General features: G+C 33.4%; 1 protein-coding gene across 2 annotated transcripts in view; it reads left to right on the top strand.

Moving 5' to 3' along the window:
• Positions 1–24,776, top strand: part of FYTTD1 (forty-two-three domain containing 1) — a 40,031-nt gene that overhangs the window by 11,081 nt on the left and 4,174 nt on the right. For both annotated transcript variants that reach the window (XM_051985506.1, XM_051985507.1), the window contains exons 3-8: positions 7,878–8,026; positions 13,839–13,951; positions 17,533–17,629; positions 18,036–18,097; positions 19,896–19,970; positions 21,429–21,555. In XM_051985506.1, coding sequence (XP_051841466.1) covers positions 7,878–8,026; positions 13,839–13,951; positions 17,533–17,629; positions 18,036–18,097; positions 19,896–19,970; positions 21,429–21,555 — 623 coding nt within the window. The remainder of the gene's footprint in view (positions 1–7,877; positions 8,027–13,838; positions 13,952–17,532; positions 17,630–18,035; positions 18,098–19,895; positions 19,971–21,428; positions 21,556–24,776) is intronic.

Genomic DNA, 24,776 nt, shown 5'->3' with positions numbered 1-24,776 from the left:
CCCATCTCATAAAAGTGAAAAGCAGTAGAAGAAAAAGTATGCTAATTATATTCATTATACATATGCTAAAAATTTCTGAAAATTTCTGCACCTAAGAGAAACAATGATTCAATAATTTTTTAAAATCTTAGGAAGACTTACACAAACTGATTGGGAGAGGGGAGAAAACCAAGAGAACCTCATATCTAACAATCACAATAATGTAAAGAAGAAATAACAATGAAAAAAAATCGAGGCTTATCATTGCAGTGATCTATTCCATTTTCTATATAATATTTCTGTTGATACCTCCTCATAATCTTCTCACCTCTGGGCCAATTGTAATTCTTTCCCTTTTTTCCTATTTTATTTTTTAAATCAAGAACTGTCTGGCAGCTATCAACAAACATGATTATTCTTATAAAATAGGAACAGCAAAAGAGAACTGCAAAAGAAATTGAATCAGGGGTAGCTAGGTGGCGCAGTGGATAGAGTACCAGCTCTGCAGTCAGGAAGACCTGAGTTCAAATCTGTCCTCAGACGTAACACTTCCTAGCTGTGTGATCCTGGGCAAGTCACTTAACCCCATTTGCCTCAGGGGAAAAAAAATTATGTGTAACTTTATAAAGTAAAGAACAAGCTAAATAATTCAAATATTCTCCCATATCCCTATGTGTATTTCTGCATTCCCCCTTCCCTCTGTTTTAGCATTTATTCAGGTGTATTTTTTTTTGTGGGGGGAGAGGGGAGGTGTTGTTGAGCATTGCTGTTCTTCCCCCATAACAAAGAAAAAATTCAGCGTCCCTTCCTTGTAACAAATAATGTAGCTAAGCAAACCATATTCATACATTGGCTATTAGAAAATACATGTTTCATTCTAAATCTTTTGCCCACTACCTTTCTCAAGAGTTGGGAGATAATGCTGAATTATAAATCTTTCAGAGTCATGGTAATTTATTGTATTCATCATCATTTTTTAAAATTCTTTCAAAATTGCTTTCTTTTAGGGGCAGTTAAGATGGCACAGTGGATAAAGCACCAGCCCTGAAGTCAGGAGGACCTGAGTTCAACTCTGGCCTCAGACACATAACACTTCCTAGCTGTGTGACCCTGGGCAAGTCACTTAACTCTAATTGCCTCAGCAAAAAAACCCCAAAATTTCCTTTCATTTACAGTGGTGTTTTTATATAAATTGTTTTTCTGGTTTTGCTTATTCGTTTGGCAGTAGTTTATATAAATTTTCTTAGTTTTGTCATGGTCTCTCTTTTTTATTGTTTCTTGTAAAATAATATTATATTACATTAATATATATCATAATTTAGACAGTCAATTGTTAAACTCCTTTGTTTTCACACAAAAGTGCTGCTATTGTTTTGGGGAGATGGATAAGTCATTCCACCTCTTATCTTTGATATCTTTTTGAGTTATAGTCCTAGTGGTGTGGCTGGGTCAAAGCATATTCCTAATTTACTTTTGATTAGTTTAGCTCCATATTTTAGACAGTAGCTGGATAATTTTATAGGTCTACCAGTAGCAAATTATTTGTGTCTTTCAAATAAACCTAGTTTTTATTATTTTTTTTTATTATAGCTTTTTATTTTACAAGATTTTTGCATGGGTAATTTTTCAGCATTGACAGTTGCAAAACTTTTTGTTCCAACTTTTCCCCTCCTTCCCCACCACCTCTTCCCTCCAGTTGGCAGGTTGACCATGTTAAATATGTTGAAGTATATACAATATATGTATACTTGTCCATACAGTTATTTTGCTATACAAAAAGAATTGGACTTTGAAAAGTGTACAATTAACCTGTGAAGGAAATAAAAAATGCAGGTGGACAAAAGTAGAGGGATTGGGAATTCTGTGTAATGGTTCATAGTCATCTCCCAGAGGTTTTTTGCTGGATAAACCTAGTTTTTAAAAAAATCATTTTTTAACACTGTTTGTAGCTACTATATCAGTCATTTTGCTTGTGAGCCTTGACTTGGAAATTATATTCTCTCTGGTCCAGTCAGAATTAGAATGAAATAACTTCTATGATCTGCACATATTACATTAAAAAATATGTATAAGCACCTACTGGATTCAAACTATCTAGCACATATCTCAAAAAATAATACTGCCCTCGGTCTTTAAGAATATAATATTCTCTGGTGATGGTTGCAACATGTACATCAGTAAGTATAATGAAAGGTAAGAAATTACAGGAGCAAAAGAAAGTATAAGGGCCTTGAGAGTGGGTACTATCTTTTTTTTTTTTTTTTTTTTTTTTGCCATTTCATCTTACTATCAAACCTTACGTGTAAGAAAACAATGATAATGTGTTGGAACAGAGAGATCCAAAAAAATTTGAAGAGGAAAATAATGCTTTCTCTCTGAGGTAATTGGGGAAGGCTATGTGGAGGAAGTGATCTTTGAGTTGAGTCTTAGATGAAGATGGCAGGATATATTCTGCATGGCAGTATTGGAATGAGCCCTAGTCGGGTCTCTGTAGTTAGGGTCAGGGGAAGAAAAATAGATTATTGTTGCCTCCTAGTTCAGGCAGTGGGGGGTCTTGAGTTGTGGTAGACAGGACATGGTTAACCACATACCTAGTTGCAAGGAATTTGAGTCCTAGTAGACAGGATGCCAAGAAGCTTGAGTTCTGCCACATGTTTGTTTTCCTCAAAATTTGGCCAGTGGTTAAGAAATAAACATCTCCCTTGAGAGGGTCTCACCATAAGCAGAGAACAAACATCTTCCCCCTAGCCCTACTTCTTCTTATAAAATACCCATCCTGAAGTACCCCTTTAGAGCAAACAATGTGTGATGCTGCTTGAATCTTGTCCTGCTTTATATGACACTAAAGTCTTTTCCTTTGAGAGACCAGTCTGATGTCCAGTAATTCTTAGCTATCAAACCTGCTTCCCTACTGTAGTATCAGATGAAATATTGAGTTTAGAGTACAATTAGTCAATTTGGTTGGAAAGTATAGTGTATGACCTTATAAAACATAGAATAATGTAACATAACTCTGGAATGACAACTTGGAGTCAGTTTATATAAGGGTTTTAAATGCTGGACTAAGAAATTTGTATTTTGCTGTAGAAGAGGAATGCCCTGAAGAGTTTGAAGCTGGGAAGTGTCAGTCAGATGTGTATTTTAGAAAAATCATTAGTGGGGAGCAACTTAAAAATAATTATAGTGGTGTAGATAAGAGGTAATGAGGACCTCAACCATGCTGTGGGCAGTGTGAGAAGTGGAAAGAGTGGTTGTGAGAGTGGCTGTGGAGATAAAATCCAGGATCTTAGTGCGCACTTAATTAGATTTGAGATGTGAAAATAAAGATGACTGGATCTATGAATCTGGATGGGGGGCAGTACGCAACAAAAATTGGAGAGTTGAAGAAATCAGATTGGGAAAGGGGAGTATTAAGTTGAATTTTTTGGCATGTTGAAATCAGATTGCAAGAGAATTGAGATTTATTTAGGAGATGGACAGTGGAAGTAGATAGGGAAATGGATAGTGCATATAGTCTTTTTCTTTTCAGGAATTTTTTAGTGAAAGTAAAGAAATAGGAATTGATGATCGTTGAACGTTTTTTGGTTGTTTCTTAAGGTTAGAGGAATTTTGTTCTATATGACAAATTCTTAAAAACCCCTGAAAGAAATAGGATTGAGGGTAGACATACAAACAGATTATCCTGGACAAGTTAGATTAGATTACATTAGATCTGGACAAGGTATGTTAATCATAGAATTTATAGAATTATAACTGAGATGGACTCCAGGGGTCATCCATTCTTACTATTTTATGGGAAAGGAAATTGAGAACAAGATATGGTTAAGTGATTTGATCAAAATTACAGTGCAAAGTATATAGCAAAGACAAAAAATAGGTCTTATAACTTCCTATATAGTAGGCTTACTACTTCCACACACTCAGAAATTCAACCAGTCAGTCACGAAGCTTTTACTATTAAGGTTCTATGTGCCAGGCACCACACTGTTCTCTTGATAAAAATGATGAAGAGTGAAACTCTTCCTTTCATGAAAGTTAGATTCAAGGTGAAGGTGCATGTACATATGTAGAGAAATATAAAGTCCTAAGGAATGACAGTGTCAATTGAGGAGCATTGGTAAAGATTTTAGGTCGCTTTTTGAAGAAGTGGAGACTCTGAGGCAGTAGCATTGAAGCAGTACATGGATGGAGGATAGCTGATTTAGCCATGGAGATCCAACATGGTATGTTGTGTGAGAGGAACAGGGAGGAGGCTGGAGAGGGCTCCAGGAAACCTTGAAAAATGGTATAGGTAGAGCAAGGCTGGGGCCAGGTTGGGCAGGCTCCAAAAAGCAAATCAAGCTATTTGTATTTCATCTAGAAATAGTGGGGTTAGGAGTTAGGAGAATGATATGGTCGGGTATGTTCTTAAGGAAAATCAAAGGATATAGGACTAGGTGAAGATGTAGAGGGCTTCTGAGGTGTGTCTTGGAGTGAAAGAAGCCCATTGCAGATTGCCTTTATTTTCTACTATTGCTTTTAATGCATTAACTTGTTTAGTAGCTTCATCATAACATTAACACATTAAACATATAAATACCCATCTTTTTCATACTTAATTTTTTTTTTTAAATTCAAGTTACATAAGCAATGGGGTGGTGAGTAGTGTTTGATCAGTGGATTGAACATGTTAGGGTCTATAATTAGGTTAAACCTAATCCTTGATTATTAAGTTATTATCCTTGATAATTAAGCTCTAGAAATAGAATTGTTACTGGTTGATGATTTTGTGCATAATTATTCCTTAAAGATTGCTTGCAGTTTTATCCTGGAAACTTCAAATGTAAATCCATTTATCAGACAGAGACTTTGTAGAATACTTAATCCCAGTGATTTATGTTTCAGGATTTTTCATTAAACTCTTCATGCTGTGATTTATGATAGTATATTGAATTCATAGAAGCAAGTATGTATTTTACATGCTATATTCCTTTTATGTCTTTAAAAAGTCTTGTGGACATCTTTTGTTCTTATATATTGGTTTTTTTCTGGATATAACAAATAAAAACAATTGACTGTGGCATTTGGAGCACTAGATCTGGAATCAGGAAGACCCATCTTGCTGAATTCAAATTTGACCTCAGGCACTTAATAACTGTATAATACCTGGGTAATTTACTTGACCACTATCTGCCTCAATTTCCTCATCTGTAAAGTAGGGAGCATACTAATGTCTACATCTCAGGATTGTTGAAGATCGAAGGAAATAATCTTTGTAAAGAGTGTGCATAGTCTGGCATGTTGTAGGCATTTTTTTTTTTAATAGGTGCTTATTCTCTTTCCCCCAATTAAAACCAATTGATTTATTACTATAATCTAACATTTATAAAACTCAGCATCTGTAGTCTGCAATCTAAGGAAAAAGAAGAAAGTTTCTTCTCTGGGTCCAAGATTATTTGTTACAGTGAAATAGGGCTTACCTTCCTTTAGTTTTAGCTGACACTTTTAATAGAACTGAAAAGGACTTTACTGGCTAGAGAGTCCATCACTCCCCTCCTTTGATTTTGCCAGTCACAAAGGAAGTAAATAGTAGAGTTGGCATTTGAATCTGAGTCTTTTGACTATAAATCCGTGCTTTGTTTTCATTTTCATTATTGTCTTCAATGTACATACTGTTGTCCTATTCTCCCAATGCCTGGAAAGTATGCTGGACTTAGAACCAAAGAATGTGGGTTCAAATCCTGTTTCTGTCACCTACACTTTCTAAATTTCAGTTTTCTTATCTATAAAGTTGTTTCCACTGAGTAACATCTAAGGCCCCATAAAAGTTGAAATCCTTTTTCTTAGAATTTTATACAACTTGATGCAGTGTCATTTTCAGTAAACTCAGTTATAATGACTTCTCTATTATAGTTCTTAGCTTTTATTGTTTAATAAGTCATTTTTTCCCCATAAGGGAAACCCAGTATTTTTTTCACTAAACACCCACATATACTTATAATGGTGCCATTTGGGGCAAATATTTAACCTGTTTGAGTTCTATTTTTCTCAGATCTATAGAATAAAAGATTATATATATCGTACTGGATTGTCATAAATTTGGAATGATATAAATATAACCTGAAAATTCATATAATGTAATTTTATTATGTCTTGGAAGACAAGATTGTGGTTATTAAATTTTCGGAAGAAACAAATATTTGTATTAGTACTCATTATTAAAGGTATTTCTAGAAAGTTATTTTTAAGCATCATTGATGCTTTTGTTTTTAAAACCATAGTGTCATAGGTTGGATGATCTTGGATTGGATTTGGAAAGGGCTCTTATTTCTCTTCTCCCCAATTCCCAATTGCAACTTCACTTGTAACCAAAGAAAAATCTTAAAAAATCAGTAGACAAGATGACCTTAATTGTGTGTTTTTGTGTATTGCATTCCATGTCCATACTTGATAGTCCATTGATCAATATATTACCATATTTACCTGAAATCTTATGGTGCTATTAAGATTTTGTTAGATTAAGGTAGCCAGTTCAACTCATTTGTCCTTCTAACTGTTGTATATGGTACATATACTATGTCTGTTTTTTTGTGGCCACAAAAAAAGAGAGGCAATGTTTTCTGATTTCATTCTGTTATTAGAATGTTAGTTTGAATGTAGGTTCATATCTGTAACCTAAGGACTTAAATGCATTTTCTTTTATTTATGTTCCGTGTCAGAAATTTGTGAACAGAGAAGTGGGCCAATATTGTAGCCAGGTGAAATGTGTAGTGTCTGAAATGTCTAGGGAGCCCTTGAGGTGTGTCCTCACTACTATTTGTACTATGTGGTTTTCTCTTTTATACTGTACATTAATAATTTAAAGGACATCTTAGCATTAATGTATTGATGAATATGTACAAGTAGGAAGAATAGAGCATATTTTTGGTTTGGGGGTAAAATGAAACCAAGAATAAAGTGTTCCATGATGAAATGGCTAAATGCAATGATAATGTGACATCTGAGGTTTTGACCAGGTTTCCTCTGACCTATGTAGGTCTGCATAAGTTGTGAGGAGAGATGGGGCAAGCTGCCTAATTTTGGGATAGTACTATCTCAGTGCTCTTTGTATATTCATTTTGTAATAGATATCATCACTGTGATTAAAGTAGTAAGGTTTGAGCAAGAAGATTGGGAGACTTGATTTATCTGATGGAAGGAAGGAATCTTACAACTAAATTCTGTAGGCATCTGTAGGATGACTTTATTCTCCATAAATCCACCTTTTGGATATTGCTGTTTCTCTAATGCTGTGAAAAGAAGTACATTATTCCTTCCACATCGTGACTTTTCCCATTGCAGTTTCAGTGTTAGCAAGGTCAGCACAAGAAATTAAATAGGAATTTATTGGGAAGTTTTGTGGAAGCTTCAGATGACACAAAGGCCATCAGACAACAGAGAAAAAGCTTAGAAACTCAACAATAGCATAAAATATGTGTATTAGGTAATATTTACATATTTTTATTGTTCAGTGCCATAATAATTTAGGCTTCTTCACTGGCACAAAGGGAAGGCCAAAAAAGTTTATACAGGTTTATTTAAAACATAGGGGTGCTGTTCCCCTAACCCCCGCAGTGTAGTAGTTATCAGAAAGAAGGTCTTAAATAATTTCAACTTACAGTGAAAGGTCCCCATGGATATAGAGTATATTGAGATCCTCAAAGGATTCTAAATAGATGTTTGAATTTTCTTCTTCACATGTTTATCTGCTGGTTTCTATTCTACAATGTGCAAAAATGTCCATATCTCCCAAAGAAGAAGAGGGTAACTTAATCTAACAATACTCTTCCTCAATGACTTTTTATTCTAGGCCTTAGCAGCCTCCTTGTATGTTTTTTTCTTCTATAATTGACTATTTTGCGTCTATTTCATCTCATTAGGTTTTGGTAAAAATGCTTTGGGCCGAAGAGGAAGAACAGGTCCTGGAAAAAGACGTTCATATGGAGTTATCACTGGTCTGGCAGCTCGGAAAGCAAATGGGGTTCGTAAAGGAATCAACCCTGTTAATCGACCATCTTTAAGTGAGAAGGTAGGGTGATGGCACTACATTAAAAATAATAATGTTTCTCTTACACATCCATTTGCCTTTACTCCTCCCCCATTTTGGTTTGGAATTGATGTATACAAAACTAGTATCTTAGTCCATGTTAAAGTGCTTCAAAAGAACTGTTGTTTTTATTGATGTCAGTACTGTTCACATTGTGGATAACCTTAGGAAATATATGGTTAAAATATTTAATATCTGGTGACTATTTAGTGAGGAGTCTTTGAATTTGAAAGAAGCTTCATCTTTAAATTCTTGGAATCCTTAGTTCATGTCTGGGGTTTTGTTTTAAGTTTTTTCCAGCTTAGGAGAACCTGTTAGATATTGTGCTTTGATGATATGACATAGGTTCAAGAAGTCAAGCTCACATCCTTACCAGGATTAGCATTGTGCCTAGCATTTGAGGACAAGATCAGCTATTGAAACATAATAAATTATTATTTTTTTACGGTATTGTTACATGTGCATCTACTTATAAAAGTACTAAATAAGTACTCTCCCAGAAACTATTCACCAGTCTTTAAAATTAGAAATAGCTTTTTTAATGCAAACCTTAACTAAGTTTTTTTTTTTTTTTAACATTGGCCCTTAAGTCTGTTCTTCAAAATCATTATAATCATTATAATGGATAAAAAAGATTATAGGAGTGCTCAAAATAATTTTTAAAAACACTTTTCCAAAAATTTAATTTACCAGACTATTTAATTGCTTACAAATGATTGTAATGTTTCTTAAAATAAATTATCAAAGAAACCCATTACACAACATTTTCTTTTCAAGTGTTGTTTTCCTGAAGGCTGTAAAATAAAATACACACTGACAAAAAGGAAATCTTATTCAAATTTTTTGTTAAATTCACTTCCACTCTTCCAGTTAGTATGTTAGTGTAGTTTGACCCAAATGACTGGAGGGGAAAGTGAGATAGGTGACCTTCCACAGCCCTCCCTCACTTTAATCCAATTCACTTGCATATCATGGCATCACATTCCTGATGTCATGGTCTTCTTCGAGAATGAAAGTCAAACAACAACAAGAAGAAGCAGTTTTACTGTTATAAAAGTGAATGATTTGATTCACCCATAAATTGAATAAAATAAAATTAATATACTCTCTTTGATCAACCTCACTGTAAGCAACTGGGCAAATGGCTCTATTCAGTATTTCTGTTCAAAATAGTGCTTTCTCTGTAGTTGATTTAAAACTGAAAAAGGTGAAAAATATACTTGAATTTCTAGTAAGCCAGTCTTAAAATAACAATTCTTTTTTTTTTTTTTTTAATAGCTTTTTATTTACAAAACATATGCATGGGTAATTTTTCATCATTGACCCTTGAGAAACCTTATGTTCCAACTTTTCCAACTTCCTTCTCCTCACCCCACTCCCTTAGATGGCAGGCAGTCCAATACATGAATAACTACATTCTTTATCTGGTCCATCATAGGATTTAGAACTGGGACTAATCACTTATAGAGGTTAGAATTTGTATTATTAGAATGTCTTCAGTTTTAATGAGTTTAGAATAATTTAGAATAAGAAGGAACCTTAAAGATCCTGTTTATTTTTTCAGCTTCTAAAACAAATTTAAATAAATGTTGTATATTTCTTACCTTTGCTATTTTATTTTACCTGCTTGAGATATATGTGTGTGTGTGTGTGTGTGTGTGTGTGTGTGTGTGTGTGTGTGTATATAAAAATGACTTTTGTCATCCTGATGTTTTGAATTATGGATTTTTTGGTATCATTTGTCTGATTAAATAAACATACTTTTCTTTTGAAGGAATTCCTTTTTTTCATTTACTATTTTCAGTAGTACCAAAAACTTGAGGTTATCTAATTGAAACTTCTTGTTCTAAAGACAAAAACTTATCTAGAAACAGAAATTCTCTGCTTGAGTCAGTCAAAAAATCTTTGCTAGGTACTGTGAGATAGGAGGTAGTCATTTTTCTCAAGGAATATAAAATCAAGTAATTGTATAATATAACCTACTAGAAGAGAGATCTATGAAGTTCTCTTAATTTCCTTAATCTTAACATCACTCCTAAGTATTTAGTTAACATGTTTTAAGAATTCTGTAATTCTTTTATCCAGCCATATTTTTTTTCCAGGCAATTACTCCTTATGCCTACATACTCTATCCTCCTAATTCTTCACCCTTTATTGAACTACTCTTGAATCTTTTGATCTCATGTCATGTTAGCAGTCATAGACTTATCAAATCCCAGCCTGGTTTACTAGGAGATTCTTTGTTTCTATTCACATGTTACTGAACATTGCTGGAGTTATGTCACACAATCACACTGACTGGATTCATTGTAAATGTTATCTGATCTCAAGTGGCTGCTCAATGCAGCAAGTCAGTCCTATTCCCTAGTTGATTTTCTCTCTCACTGTAGCATCTTCAAAGCTTTCTTTTCTCTCTCCACTTCCCCTTCTCTGTACCTTCTGAACTTAGTATCTTATAGCTCATACTTAACTGCCATTCACTTCAAACTCTTGCTCTCCTCACTCCTTTTGTCTCACATTTCCTCAATATCCCCCACTGGCTCTTTAATCGGTGATAAAGAATTGGTCTTGACCTTTATCCTGGACAAGGTCAATTCATTACTGTATACCCTTAGTCCCAGCCCCCCCTATCATGTGCAATAAATTGTTAACACTATCATTCCCTTATCTTGTCTTCAAATATCTATCCGTTGGCTCCTTTTCTACCATGTACAAAAATGTCCATATCTCCCATAGCCTTAAAAAAAATGCTTACTAGAGGCTATCATCCTATATCTCCTCTCAGTTAAATGCCTTGAAAAATGTATCTGTATCTTCTCTTATTCCTAAACCCTTTGTAGTCTATTCTGACCTATTGGGACTTAAACTGTATTTTTCAAAGTTATAAGCAATCTCTTTATTACCAGACTTAATGGCCTTTTCTCAACCTTCATCCTTGATTTCTTTGCAGAATTTTACCCTCTTGATCACCTTGTCTGAGGTGCTATCTCTTTTTTGGGTTTTCTCATTTCTCCTATCCATCTTGACTCTTCAGATTCTATTCCTGGCTCTTTATCGTATTATGCTGATTAGCAAAGGTTCTCTTCTGGCCTTCTCATTTCTATTTCTTTTGTGCCATTTGGTGATCTTATCAGCTCCTTTACTTTCAGTTATCTTTATGCAGATAACTCAGTTGTTTATGTCCAGCCCTAGTTTCTTTTCAGAGTTTAGTCTTACATCATGAATAGCTTATTTGACGTTTTAAACTGTGTCCCATAGGCATTTCAAAAGTAACATGTCCCAAAGTGAACTTCTCTCTAAACTCATCGCAATTCTTCTTGTGTGATCTTTTGTGTCTTCAGTTTTTTTCCCCCTATATATCCAGTTTTCAAACTTTGCCATTCCATCCATAATATCCCATGTCATGTCTTGTCTCCACTCACAAAGGCACTACTCTGCTTTGTTTACAGAAACCTTTTAATTGGGTCTTCCTTCCTCAGGTTTCTCCCTAGTCCAATTCATCTTATACGTAGCTATAAAAATGATTTTTCTAAAATACGTTCTGACGACCATGTCATTCCTACTCCTCTCACTTTAATAAATTCCATTGGCTTCCTGTTAAATCTAGGATCAACTATAAACTTCTTTCTTTGGCATATAAAGCTTTTTACAGCCTGTCCTCTTGCTGTCATATCACTCTTACATATTGTTCTCTCCATGCATTTTACAGTCTAGTCATATGGGCACACTTGCTCTTTCTTACTGGCAGTGTTCTGTCTTCCATGTCCATGCACAATCCTTTGTACTGATTGTTCCCTTTGTTGGAAATACCGCTTCTTTTCACTTTCACCTTTTAGATACCAGGATTCTTCAAAAACTTAGCTGGTGTCCTATCGTGCAAGTCTTTGTTTTGGTTTCTTCCCATTTGCTTAGTGTATTCCCTTCAAAAGTTATCTCATATTTACTTGATATGAATCTTGACGATATCTGCTTTCATGTTTTATTCCCTGTTATAATGTATATTCAGTATTTACTGTTCTTAACATAGTGGTAATACTAAATAATTTAGATTATTCTAGGTAATTGAACTCAGCCCTGATGTTGTTAAATGCCTAACCCAGTAAATTGGCTTAGTATAGTTGGAGAAGGGAATATTCTTATCAAAGAGAACATGGAGGCATGTGTGAGTTTGGTGTGTTAATAGAAGGATAAGAAAGACTAGTCATATAGCATATGCTATGAAATACAATTGAATAGGTAGTACAGGCTCCTCATTTTGCAGATGAGGAAGGACAACTGGAGAAATTAGGTGATTTTGCTACTAATGGCCCCAAATTTAATAAGTAGCAAAACTGGGTTTCCAATTCAACTCAATTGAGACAAATTTCTGTATGGCCTTGGGAATGAGAAAGGGTATTAAAATTTGATATTGTGATCTATAATAAAGCACTTTTTAAAACAGTTTTTAGTACAAGTGACAAGATGCAAAAGCAAAGGAAACCTAGCTTAGTAGCATTGTTAAAGAATTAATCAGAATGATGAGGGTCAGGAGTTAAGGGCAACTTTTAAAGAAAATATAAAATTATATATTTTTTAACTTAGAAGTACTCTTAATATTGTGCTATGTGTGACTTACTACTTTATTTCATATATGTATATAAATTTGGTTTTTTTTTAAAGTAAAATAGACTTGATAAGTATTCTATTTTTAGAAATTAAGTGTATTTAAAAATCATAAGTATAAAATTAGTCAATTGCAAGCATTGGTCCAGTTGATATCTGTGATATGTTAGAACTACGCATTGCCATTCATTAAGGAGTCTTCATCCAGAGCCCATGAACTTGTTTTTTTGTTGTTATTGTTTGAGGTTTTTGTTTTTGTTTGTTTTGTTTTAGTATTTTGGAATTGTTTTCAGTATTATTTAGTTTCCTTTGTGATCCTATAAATTTTGGGGTTTTGCATTTAAAAACATTATGATGGAGGCCTATAGACATTACCAGATTGTCAAAGGGGGCTTTATGACACAAAAACCATGTTCTAAAGAATGCATAATATAAATAAGAGACATAAAAAAGGAAACTAAATAGAGGGGTTAAATATATTGCATAAATCTGCATTTAAGATATAGAGACTAAAATTTAACACTTTTATTTATACCATGAGAATTAAATGTTTTCTTTCTTACAGTTTTTAGGCTTATTTTTAATTAAGCATACTATAAACTTAGTAAGAATTTAATTTTTTTTTTACCTGAAGAACAACCTTTATGCAATATTTTCATTTTTTAAGAGGATGTGTTTACATTTTTGTTTTTGCTAAGAGTGTTGTTTTAGCTAATGTTACAGAGTTGCCCCATACTGTCTTCACTTAAACATTTTTTCAGCAATAGCTCATATTTTTATTCATTCCATTTGACACATTCATTCAGCATTTATTAAAGGCATTTTTGGACAGAGTTCTGTCTAAGGCCCTGGGCATATTACAAATGTTAAGTGAAAAAGGGAGCTCTCTCTAGAGAGTAAAAAAAAGGCAGAAAATATAAATAATTGTGTACCATTATGATTTATATAATGCTTACATCACTTTTAACTTCTAGGGGGTAAAGATAGTCTAAGTATTTTTCTCAGTTTACAGATAAGAAAACAGCTCAGAGGAGTTAATAATTTCTACTATTCATGTAGTTATTAGGTCAGAGCTGGGACTTGAATCCATGTTTCTGAGGTTAAATCTTATGCTCTTTTTATTACTCCCATTGAAGAATACCTTCTATCTATGGATATGTTAATCAGATTGTTGTTGTTATTGTATTTAAAGAACATACAGCGATATTATCCAATGTTAAAAAGGAAGACAAACCTTCAGAGACAAAATGACATGCAGAGGAAACCAATCCCAGTTCTCAGGAGACCTAACCAGTTAAACAGAAGGTGAGAGGCTTGAAGTAAACCATTTAATCTGCTCTCCTTCATAAATTAAGATTTGTCATTGTGCATGTTTTTTCATTGTGATTTTTTTTTCTGGGAGTGATGATAGAGTTGTGTTAATTTGCACTTTTCCTAATGAACACATGTCTTTTCTTTTTTTATTATTATTATTATAACTTTTTATTGACAGAACATATGCATGGGTAATTTTTTACATTATCCCTTGCACTCACTTCTTCTATTTTTTTTTCCAGAGGTGGAATATAAATCCACTTTCTTTTTCTTTTCTTTTCTTTTTTTTTTAATTTTATAATAACTTTTTATTGACAGAACCCAGGCCAGGGTAATTTTTTTACAACATTATCCCTTGCACTCACTTCTGTTCTGATTTTTCCCCTCCTTCCTTCCACTCCCTCCCCTAGATGGCATGCTGTCCTATATATGTTAAATATGTTGCAGTATATCCTAGATACAATATATGTGTGCAGAATCGAACAGTTCTCTTGTTGCATAGGGAGAATTGGATTCAGAAGGTAAAAATAACCCGGGAAGAAAAACAAAAATGCAAATAGTTTACATTCATTTCCCAGTGTTCTTTCTTTGGGTGTAGCTGCTTCTGTCTATCATTGATCAATTGAAACTGAGTTAGGTCTCTTTGTCAAAGAAATCCACTTCCATCAGAATACATTCTCATACAATATCGTTGTTGAACTGTATAATGATCTCCTGGTTCTGCTCATTTCACTTAGCATCAGTTCATGTAAGTCTCTCCAGTCCTTTCTGTATTCATCCTGCTGGTCATTTCTTACAGAACAATAATATTCCATAACGTTCATATACCACAATTTACCCAGCCATTCTCCAATTGATGGACATCCATTCAATTTCCAGTTTCTAGCCACTACAAACAGGGCTGCCACAAACATTTTGGCACATACAGGCCCTTTTCCCTTCTTTAGTATTTCTTTGGCATATAAGCCCAGAAGTAACACTGCTGGATCAAAGGGTATGCACAGTTTGATAACTTTTTGGGCATAATTCCAGATTGCTCTCCAGAATGGTTGGATTCGTTCACAACTCCACCAACAATGCATCAGTGTCCCAGTTTTTCCTCATCCCCTCTAACATTCATCATTATTTTTTCCTGTCATCTTAGCCAATCTCACAGGTGCCTTGCACTCACTTCTGTTCCAACTTTTTCCCCTCCTTCCCTCCACCTCCTCCCCTAGATGGCAGGCAGTCTTACATATATTAAATGTTGCACTATACCCTAGATACAATATATGTGTGCAGAACCATACAGTTCTCTTGTTGCACAAGAAGAATTGGATTCAGAAGGTAAAAATAACTGGGAAGAAAAACAAAAATGCAAACAGTTCACACTTGTTTCCCATTGTTCCTTTTCTGGGTGTAGCTGATTCTGTCCATCATTGATCAATTGGAACTGAATTAGATCTTCTCTTTGTCGAAGAAATCCACTTCCATCAGACTACATCCTCATACAGTATTGTTTTTGAAGTGTATAATGATCTCCTGGTTCTGCTCATTTCACTCAGCATCAGTTCATGGAAGTCTTTCCAAGCCCCTCTGTATTCATCCTGCTGGTCATTTCTTATAGAACAATAATATTCCATAACATTCATATACCACAATTTTCCAACCATTCTCCAGTTGATGGACATCTATTCATTTTCCAGTTTCTAGCCACTACAAAAAAGGCTGCCACAAAGATTTTTGCACATACAGGTCTCTTTCCTTTTTTTAGTATCTCTTTGGGATACAAGCCCAGTAGTAGTACTGCTGGATCAAAGGGTATGCACAGTTTGATAACTTTTGGGGCATAGTTCCAGATTAAGCATATGTCTTTTCAAGACCACTAGCTGGGTGGTCTTGCTTTCTGTAAAACAAGGGGAAGAGGAGAAAAAGCCCAAATGTTCACTTTTTTACAAACACTGTCTATTGAATCTTTATAGAAGTTAACCAGAATACCTTGGATTGTGTAATTTGTTTTAATACATTGCTGATAAAGTTGCAAGACCACCCAATTTGGCCCACCTGGAGCTGTATGTGGAAGCCTATTCTTTTGTTTTGTGCGGTTTTGTAATACCAAACCTCTTTGGAAACTAGATTTTTAAAAAAAATTGATGCCTTTAAATAGTTAAAACAATAATTAATAATAATTTCTGGATCTGTCTTCTCCTCCCAGGGAGCCTTCTTAAACAATAAAGAAAAACATTTGAGCAAAAGTGGTGGACACAGTGACTAGTTTGATAGCATATACAACATTACAAAATTTCAAAATTTAAAAGGAATTTAGTGACAATTTAGTCCTATCCATACAAGAAAGGAACTCCTTTTGTAAAATATTCAACTAATAGTATTTCATGCTCATCTCTAGTTTACAGCAAGTTGAAATTATTACAAAAGAGAAACTTCTGAAATAAGACATTGTCATTATCTGACAAGTAATTATTAAGTAATAACTTACATTTATATAACATCTAAACATTGACAGAGCACTTTATAATATATTTTCATTTCATCATTAAAACAGTGCAAATATTTTTATTCTCCTTTGATAGCTAAGGAAATTTGAGTATCAGAAAAGTTAAATGACTTGCCCCAAATTAGCAAGTCAAGAGCTGGAGACAAATCCTAGTTTTCTGCCTCCCTGTTCCAGAAATATTACATTTCTGACCTGTTTTTGCTTATAACCACATATTACAAAGATATAATATATTAACAAGATTATATGAACACAGGATGAGTATTCCTCTATGTGGGTACTCATCTTCAAGATTTCTCTTTATATCTCTAGCACCTCACACAGCTGTGCACAAATCATTTGCATAGGCAATGGCTTTTCATGATTTGTGCATGGCTGTATTAGTATTAGTTGTCCTTTGAATAGCATTTGCTGGATTGGATCATTGACATTTAGAGAGATTGAACTTCTCTGGTCTTAGGTTATCATAAATTCTAACCAGCAACCTTGTTAAATTCTAGGAAGAATCTTAGCTGTATACCTGGTAAGCATTCCGCCATTATTCCCAATATAGTGAGTCATTGCATGTGTTTAGGACTTAATATTTTTCAGATTGTTTCCATATATAGTATTTCATTTGATTATATTTAGCATATGACATAATATGTTTAAAGTGAGAATGATTAAGTAAGTTGTCAGGCCAGTGGATTTGCGAGTGCAGTTTTCAATCTGCATAGAAAGCTAAAAGAAAATTTATTTATCAGGGTGCAAATTGATATTCCCTGCTTGTCAGTTTTTTTTTTTTTTTTAACTTCTTATTTTCAGAGCCAAGTAAGTCTTAAGTTTATAGCTGAGTCGGTAAACTGCTGTACTTTAGTACTTCTAAATTGAAGTTAATTGTTTTTGAATCATGATTTGAATTGTTTTGAAACTCATCTTGAAGTATATAAAGAAATATTTCAGGTTCAACTTTAGAGAATTATCTCAGTCTTGGTCCTTTTCTTTTGAACATCATTTGAAGTTTTTCACCTAAAAGTGTCTTACAAACTTCATGGTAATGTGGTGTTGTTGTTTTGTTTTCTTTAAATAAATGTTACAGGAATAACGTCCCAGTAAATTTCACCAGGAGTGGGACTAAATTAAATCAGCAAAAAGATACACGCCAGGCAACCTTTCTTTTCAGAAGAGGCCTAAAGGTATGAAGAAAGCTTGTCAATTTGAAGAGAAGGGTGTAAGTCACCAGTTATGCCAATTGTCATTTGGGAGTGTGATTTCATGTTGTAGTTGGAATAGTGAAAAAGAAGTGCTCTGGGAGTGGGAGGGAGAGCAGCACTCTCCATGAACATTTGTTCTTATCTGCCCTGCTTGTTTTGCTCTCCTAAAAAATTTCTTTTTCTGAAAACCTTTATTTTATTTTAATTTGTTTGCTAGGGGTGTAATACATAAGTCCTGAGATCAAGAGGCCATGCCTAGAATGTACATTGCTTGAAATAGCTGAAGATTTTTGGCTTGTTAATGATACATTCTTCTTCCTTTCCCCACCCCCTACATTTATTCCATCACTGTTTTCTACAAGAACAGTTGCTTTGCTTATTTTTTCAGGTTCAGGCCCAGGTGCACCCAGGACAACTGTTAGACAAACCAGCAGCAAAGAGAACTCGTCAGTAAGTTTAAATTTATTTTTTTAGAACATCACTTTAAAAATACATCAACTTAGCCACTAGAATGAGCTATATAGTGGTACTAAAAGAAATTAAAATTAAATGAAAGAACATTGGATAGTAGGTCTGAAAGTAATAGCTCCTGTTTTTTTTTTTTTTTTTGTTCTTCCCCACCCTCTTTTAAAATCTTTAGATTATATTCATTTAGAAAAGAAGCTGTAAAGATTGTAGACTAGAGTGGTAGCTTCATTAGTCAATGTGTGTCTGCAATTGATAAAGATTTTATAGATGAACACATTTTTAGTTACTTTCAACAGGGCTATACTAACATTTCTGTGCTGATAAAAAGACTTAATTCTACTAGTATTAATAATTCTGTTATTTAGAATATTATGCTTGCATATGTATCTACATGCAATTAAGTGTAATCAAGTTTGTAAAATTGGAACAATATGTGAAAATTGATAATTCAGATTCTGCTTAGTGTGATGAAATAGCATTGTGTATTTTATTTGTGTATGTATATCCATAAAATTGGAAACGAGAGGGGATAGCTAGGTGGCGCAGTAGATAGAGCACCAGTCCTGAATTCAGGAGGACCTGAGTTCAAATCTGGTCTCAGACACTTAACACTTCCTAGCTGTGTGACTTTGAGCAAGTTACTTACCCCCAATTGCCTCAAGAAAAAAAAAAAATTGGAATCTGGAATGTATAAGATAATCACCAATGTGAGATACTTTGTTACATAATTATTACTGTTTTGGGAAATATAGGTAGATTATAGTTCTTCTATGATGTAATCCTTAGTCTTCAGACTTATTACTCATAGTAAATTACTTTTACTGAAGTCCCTCTGAAAAATTTGAATATGGTAACTGTCAAAGTACATAATGTTCAGTGAGTAGTACCCTTTCTTAATAGAAAGAGGATGTATCATTGTTGCATGGAATAAGGAAGAGGGTACTTCATGAAAGAACGGGAATTGCAAATGGGCCTTGAAAGAAGATTAAGATAGTGTTTTTAAGGCATATTTAGTTAAAGAGTGATGAAAAGACCAACATGGCTAAAATATTGGGGGAGAAAGGGATTATAAGTAATTTTATAATATTATTGTAAAAAATATATATGTTACATATAATATATATATAATGATTATAATAATAAGTTAGAGAGAAGTTTGCAGAGATAAAATGAGATTGGTACTTGGTCTAGCAAGTTAAAGGGAATTGTAGCTTTTTTAAAGTGGGACGCTGTTTTGCAACAAATGTTATTTTAGGAAGATTGGTGGGGTGGCAGTATGTTATGTGAATTGCAGTACAGTGGAGATTGAAGATATGAAGAATAATTATATAGGAAGCCCTTGTAAGTAGTCCATTGCATTATAAATACAAAAGAACGGATTATAAAGAAAAAAATTGATAAGATTTTAGTAGATTATACATAGAGGAGGATAGAGAGGTAAAAACGGAGAACCCCTAAATCGTCTATTTTGGGTTACTGGAAAAACTGGTGCCATTGACAAATCAATTTGCATAGGAAGGTAATTAAATAGCACAAAATTAGATATCAGAAATAGTTAAAACACAGGATATAACAAGATTTTGTTACTTTAGTGATTTTTATCCAATTTAAGATAAAATCACTTTGAATCAGCATTCTTTTAAGAGCATGATGTTCTAGCTTTAAATCTCTTTCATGATTTTTTAAAGGCTGAAATTCACAAAACTAAAGTAATATGGGAATGTTAATTTTCATATGGATCCCATAATTTCAATGTGGTATTTTCATGTATTTTAACTAGATGGCGAACTTCTACCACAAATGGAGGAATTTTGACTGTATCTATTGACAATCCTGGAGCGCTTCATCCTTCAGTGTAAGTAAAATTTCTTCCCTTTATTTATTTATTTTTTGGCTGGTAGGCGTGTATAGGAGTGTTTCATATTTAAGCCTGTGGAAGGTGAAATGCTTTTTAAAATGGAATCTTACATTTAGTTTGCATAATCGTTTCACTTCATTTTTTAATAAGTTATTTTTAGAGATTCAGTGTTCACACTTTATATTTAGGTTTCAGCAGAGTGATCTGTGAGACCTAGATTGGTATCAAAATAGTAGTCATACATTCTAATCCTAGTATCACCTTGAATAATTAGATCTTCATTTTGTCTTTTTTTGTTTTCACAGAGAGTTAGAGTTTAGCAAAACTTTTAACTGGAGTATTTTGTTTTTGATCTGTTCACCTTAATGATTTGAAGTGAATGACTTGTAGTTGTCTCTTCAGTTTTCAGAGCACATTGTCACTTCTGGTGAACTTACTGCCAGTGTTGTTTCAGCACTGTTATGAAATTCTTCAGGGCCCTGAAAGGGTACTTAAATCTTATAATCTTTAAAGCTTGGATCACTTTCTAATCATAGAGTAACTTATTGACTCTATTCAGAAAATAATTAAAATATTTTCTTCTCCTTGTTTAGATATATAGACCATATAGGTCCTTCTTTCCCTCTACCCCCCTCCCCCCCCCAAAAAAAAAAAAGACTCAAGGAACCTATAAGATAAGAAATCCTCAGCTTGATAGTTTGAAACAAATCAATTAAAATGCATCTTATTTTAGGATTCTTAAGATATGGAACTTTTTTTTTTTATATATCTGCCTTTTGGCACAGAAATAAGAAGTAAAAACAAACTGGCATGGGCATGAGTTCCTAATTGAAAGTTTTGTTCTCTCTAAAGGAGGCAAAGGTAAGCAGAAAGTTGTAGTTTTCTAATTCTTTGAATCTTTTATGAGTGAATCCTCACTGATTTAAGCTTTAGAAATTAAATCACTTAGGTGTTTTAATTTTTTTCAGTGTGGATTCATTGATTTGGAAACTTTCATCATCAGTGTATATTGGCAATTAACCAATGTAGAGTTACCTGGGAAACTGTTGAGTTAAGTGACTTGCCCATAATCACTTAACTTTGGTGTGTTAAGAGTGGGACTTGAACTTTTATCCTTCTGAGTCAAAGACCTGCTATCTTTCCATTATTTCATTCTTCTCCTTATGGGACCAATTCTGGGGAGAACTCAGCAACGTTAACTTTAATGGTTCTTGAAAATACTCAAAAAAAAAAATTATTGTAAAAGCTAAACATTGACTATTTAGTCATAGTAATCAGAGTTGTAATGAGTACGTTATAGACAATTTCTTAACTTTTAAATTCAGTAACAAAAAATACTGCTAGTTTATTGGAATTTATAACCCAGTTAAGACATCTTATATGCAAATTTTTTCTTGCAGTTTTTATTAATGCTGTTGCACTAATTTAATTTTCACTTTGAAAAATGTTTAATAGAGCTCAGAGACCTCGTTTAACTCGTACTCCTATACCTTCATTTCTGATGAAAAGGGATCACCCTGAAGAGAAGAAGATTCCTAAAGGAGTTCCCTTACAATTTGATATAAACAGTGTTGGAAAACAGGTAAATTTTATTATTTTTCTAGTGTAACAGCAGTAGCATTTACAAAGTAAGATACTCTATGCTTTGTAGGTATTTAATGTATTTTTTTGTGTTAGTGCTCTTTTTCCTCTAGATTTTGGGAACTATTTCTTTTTTGTCGTTTCCTTTATTTTTCTGGTTATATACATTAATTTTTAAAAGTACACATTTCTTCATAAATCATGTTTGAAGAGAAAAATCTGAACAAAAGGAAAAAACCATGAGGGGAGCGGGGCAGTAGAAAAGGGTGAGGCAGAAAATAAATACAGTATGTATTGATTTACATTCTTCTCCATAGTTTTCTCTCTGGATGCAGATGGTGTTTTCTATCCAGTTTGCCTTGGATCACTGAACTACTGAAAAGAACCAAGTCTTTTATAGTTCATCATAATCTTGCTGTTACTGTGTACAATGTATTCCTGTATACTGTGTATATGTATTCCAGTTCTGCTTGTTTTGCTCAGCATCAGTTCTTGTAAATCTCTCCAGGCAGTTCTAAAATCAGCTTGTTCATCATTTTTCATAGAACAATAATATTTCATTACTTTCTTGTACCATAATTTCTTCAGTCATTCCCCAGTTGATGGGCATGTACTCATTTTCTAATTCTTTACTACTTCAAAAAGGGCTGTTAGAAACATGTTTGCACATGTGGGTCCTTTTCTCCTCTTTATGATTTCCCTGAGAATAAAGACTCAGTAATGGCACTGCTGGGTCAAAGAATATGCACTGTTGTGTAGCCCTTTGGGCATAGTTTGATTGTTCTCCAGAATAGTTGGATCATTTCACAGTTCCACCACAGTGCATTAAAGTCCCAGTTTTTCCACATCCCCTCTAACATAGATCTGTTCCTGACCTCTTAGCCAATCTAAAAGGTGTGAAGTGGTACTACAGAGTTGTTTTAATTTACACTTCTCTAATCAAGAATGATTTGAAAAGTTTTCAATGTTGCATTTCAATGTAGTATTTTTGACTTCTTCTTTGATCATAAATTCTTCCCTTCTCCAAAAATCTGATGGGTAAACTGTCCCTTACTCTCCTAATTTGCTTATGGTATCACCCTTTACACCCAAATCATGTAGCTATTTTGACTTTATTTATTGGTGTAAGATGTGAGATGTAGGTCTATACTGAATTTCTGACATTTTTTCAGTTTTCCCAGAAATTTTTGTGAAATAGTTCTTATCCTGTAAGCTGGAGTTTAGGAGTTTATCAGGTACTAAATTACTATAGTGTAAGATTGTGTGTGTGTGTGTGTGTGTGTGTGTGTTTTATTGTGTCATGTATATCTAACCTATTTCACTGATCCACTACTCTTGTTTCTTAGCCAGTACCAAATAGTTTTGATTACTACTGTTTTATAACAGTTTCAGGTCTGATCATTGGTGGTGTGTTTTTTGTTTTTCCATTAATTCCCTTGATATTCCAGATTTTGTTCTTCCAGATGATTTGTGTTATATAAAATATAAAATATCTATAAAATAATTTTTTATAATTTGATTCCTACGACACTGAACAAGTAGGCTAATTTGAGTAGAATTGACATTTTTATTTTATCAGCTCAGCCTGTCCATGACAATTGAAATTTTTCCAGTTGTTTAGATTGGACTTTATTTGTGCAAGAAGTATTTTGTAATAGTGTTCATATAGTTCCTGGCAGGTGTATAGTTGTTTTGGCAGGTAGACACCTAAATATTTTATTTTGTCTACCTATTTATTTGTTTTGTTTTAGTTTTTTGTTGAGGCCATTGGGGTTAAGTGACTTTGCTCAGAGTCACACAGCTAGGAAGTGTTAAGTGTTAAAATAGATTTGAACTCTGGTACTCTATCCACTGCACCACTTAGCTGCCCCTTCTACAGTTATTTTAAATGGAATTTCTTTTTTTCTATCTCTTGCTGTTGGGCTTTATCAGTAATATATAGAAATGGTGATGGTGTATATGAATTGATTTTATTATATCATGCAACTTTGCAAAAGCTGTTGTTTCAAGAAGGTTTTTGGATGATTCACCAAGTGTATCATATAGTGAAGGTTTTATTTATTTAATTAATAGAGTAAAGATTTTTATCTTCTCAATGCCTATTCCTAATTCCTTTAATTTCTTTTTCTTTTCATATTGCTATAGCTAACATTTCTAGTACAATGTTGAATAATGGACATCTTTGTTTCACCTCTGATGTTATTAGGAATGCATCTGGCTTCTCTCTGTTACAAATAATGCTTGCTGATGGTTTTTTAGATAGATGCTGCTTAACATTTTAAGGAAAACTTCTTTTATTCTTTTGCTCTTCAGTGTTTTTTAATAGAAATGGGTGCTGTATTTTGTCCAAAACTTTTTGGTTTATCATGATTTCTGTTAATCTGGTTATTGAAATGGGTCAGTTGATAAGTTGTTGTTTTAAAATTTTTGCATTAGTATTTATTAGAAAGATTGATCTGTAAATTTTTTTTCTCTGTTTTGGCTCTTCTCGGTTTAGGTATCAGTACCATATTTGTATCATAGAAACAATAATTCCAAATTTCTTTCCAATAAGGTTGCATAAATTCATAGTTAAATAACAATGTGTTACTTATGCTTCTTTTCTTATAATAGCTCTCTAACATTTATTTCCATCTTTTGTCACATTTGCTACTTTGTTGAATATATAAGGTGAAACTGCAGCTTTATTTTGATTTATATTCTTAGAATCTTCAATGTGTTTTTGAAACTTATTTAATATTCTTTGATCATTTAACTATTGGAGACTGGTTCTTGGTGTGCAATTTGTGTAATTTCTCTAAATATGTTGGATGTCAAGCTGTTATCACATATTTGATATAGCTTTCTCTCCATTGATATCTTCCTTTCTTACTCTACTTTTAGTGATTTTGTTTATTCACAAACTTCTCAGTTTCGTGTAATTGAAATCACCTATTTTTATAATCATTTCTATCCTATGTTAAGAATTCTTCTACAACTGCTGGAAAAATTAAAAAATATTTTAGGAAAAACTAGGATTAAGCTGACATTTCACACAGTTTACCAAAATAATTAGGAAAAGATGGGAAAATGTACTTGTCAGGTCTGTGGATCAAGTGAGAGTTCATAACCAATGAATCATGGGAATTTAAAATCAATAATTTTGATTATATGAAATTTAAAAGTTTTTGCACACAAAATAAAGAAAACCAACTGCCTTGAGTTTATAAAAATATGAGTTAT

This window comes from Antechinus flavipes, chromosome 3 (genome assembly GCF_016432865.1).
Source record: "Antechinus flavipes isolate AdamAnt ecotype Samford, QLD, Australia chromosome 3, AdamAnt_v2, whole genome shotgun sequence".
NCBI lineage: Eukaryota > Metazoa > Chordata > Mammalia > Dasyuromorphia > Dasyuridae > Antechinus > Antechinus flavipes.
Note: the sequence above shows the minus strand (reverse complement) of the source record. Positions and strands in the feature narration are given on the sequence as shown.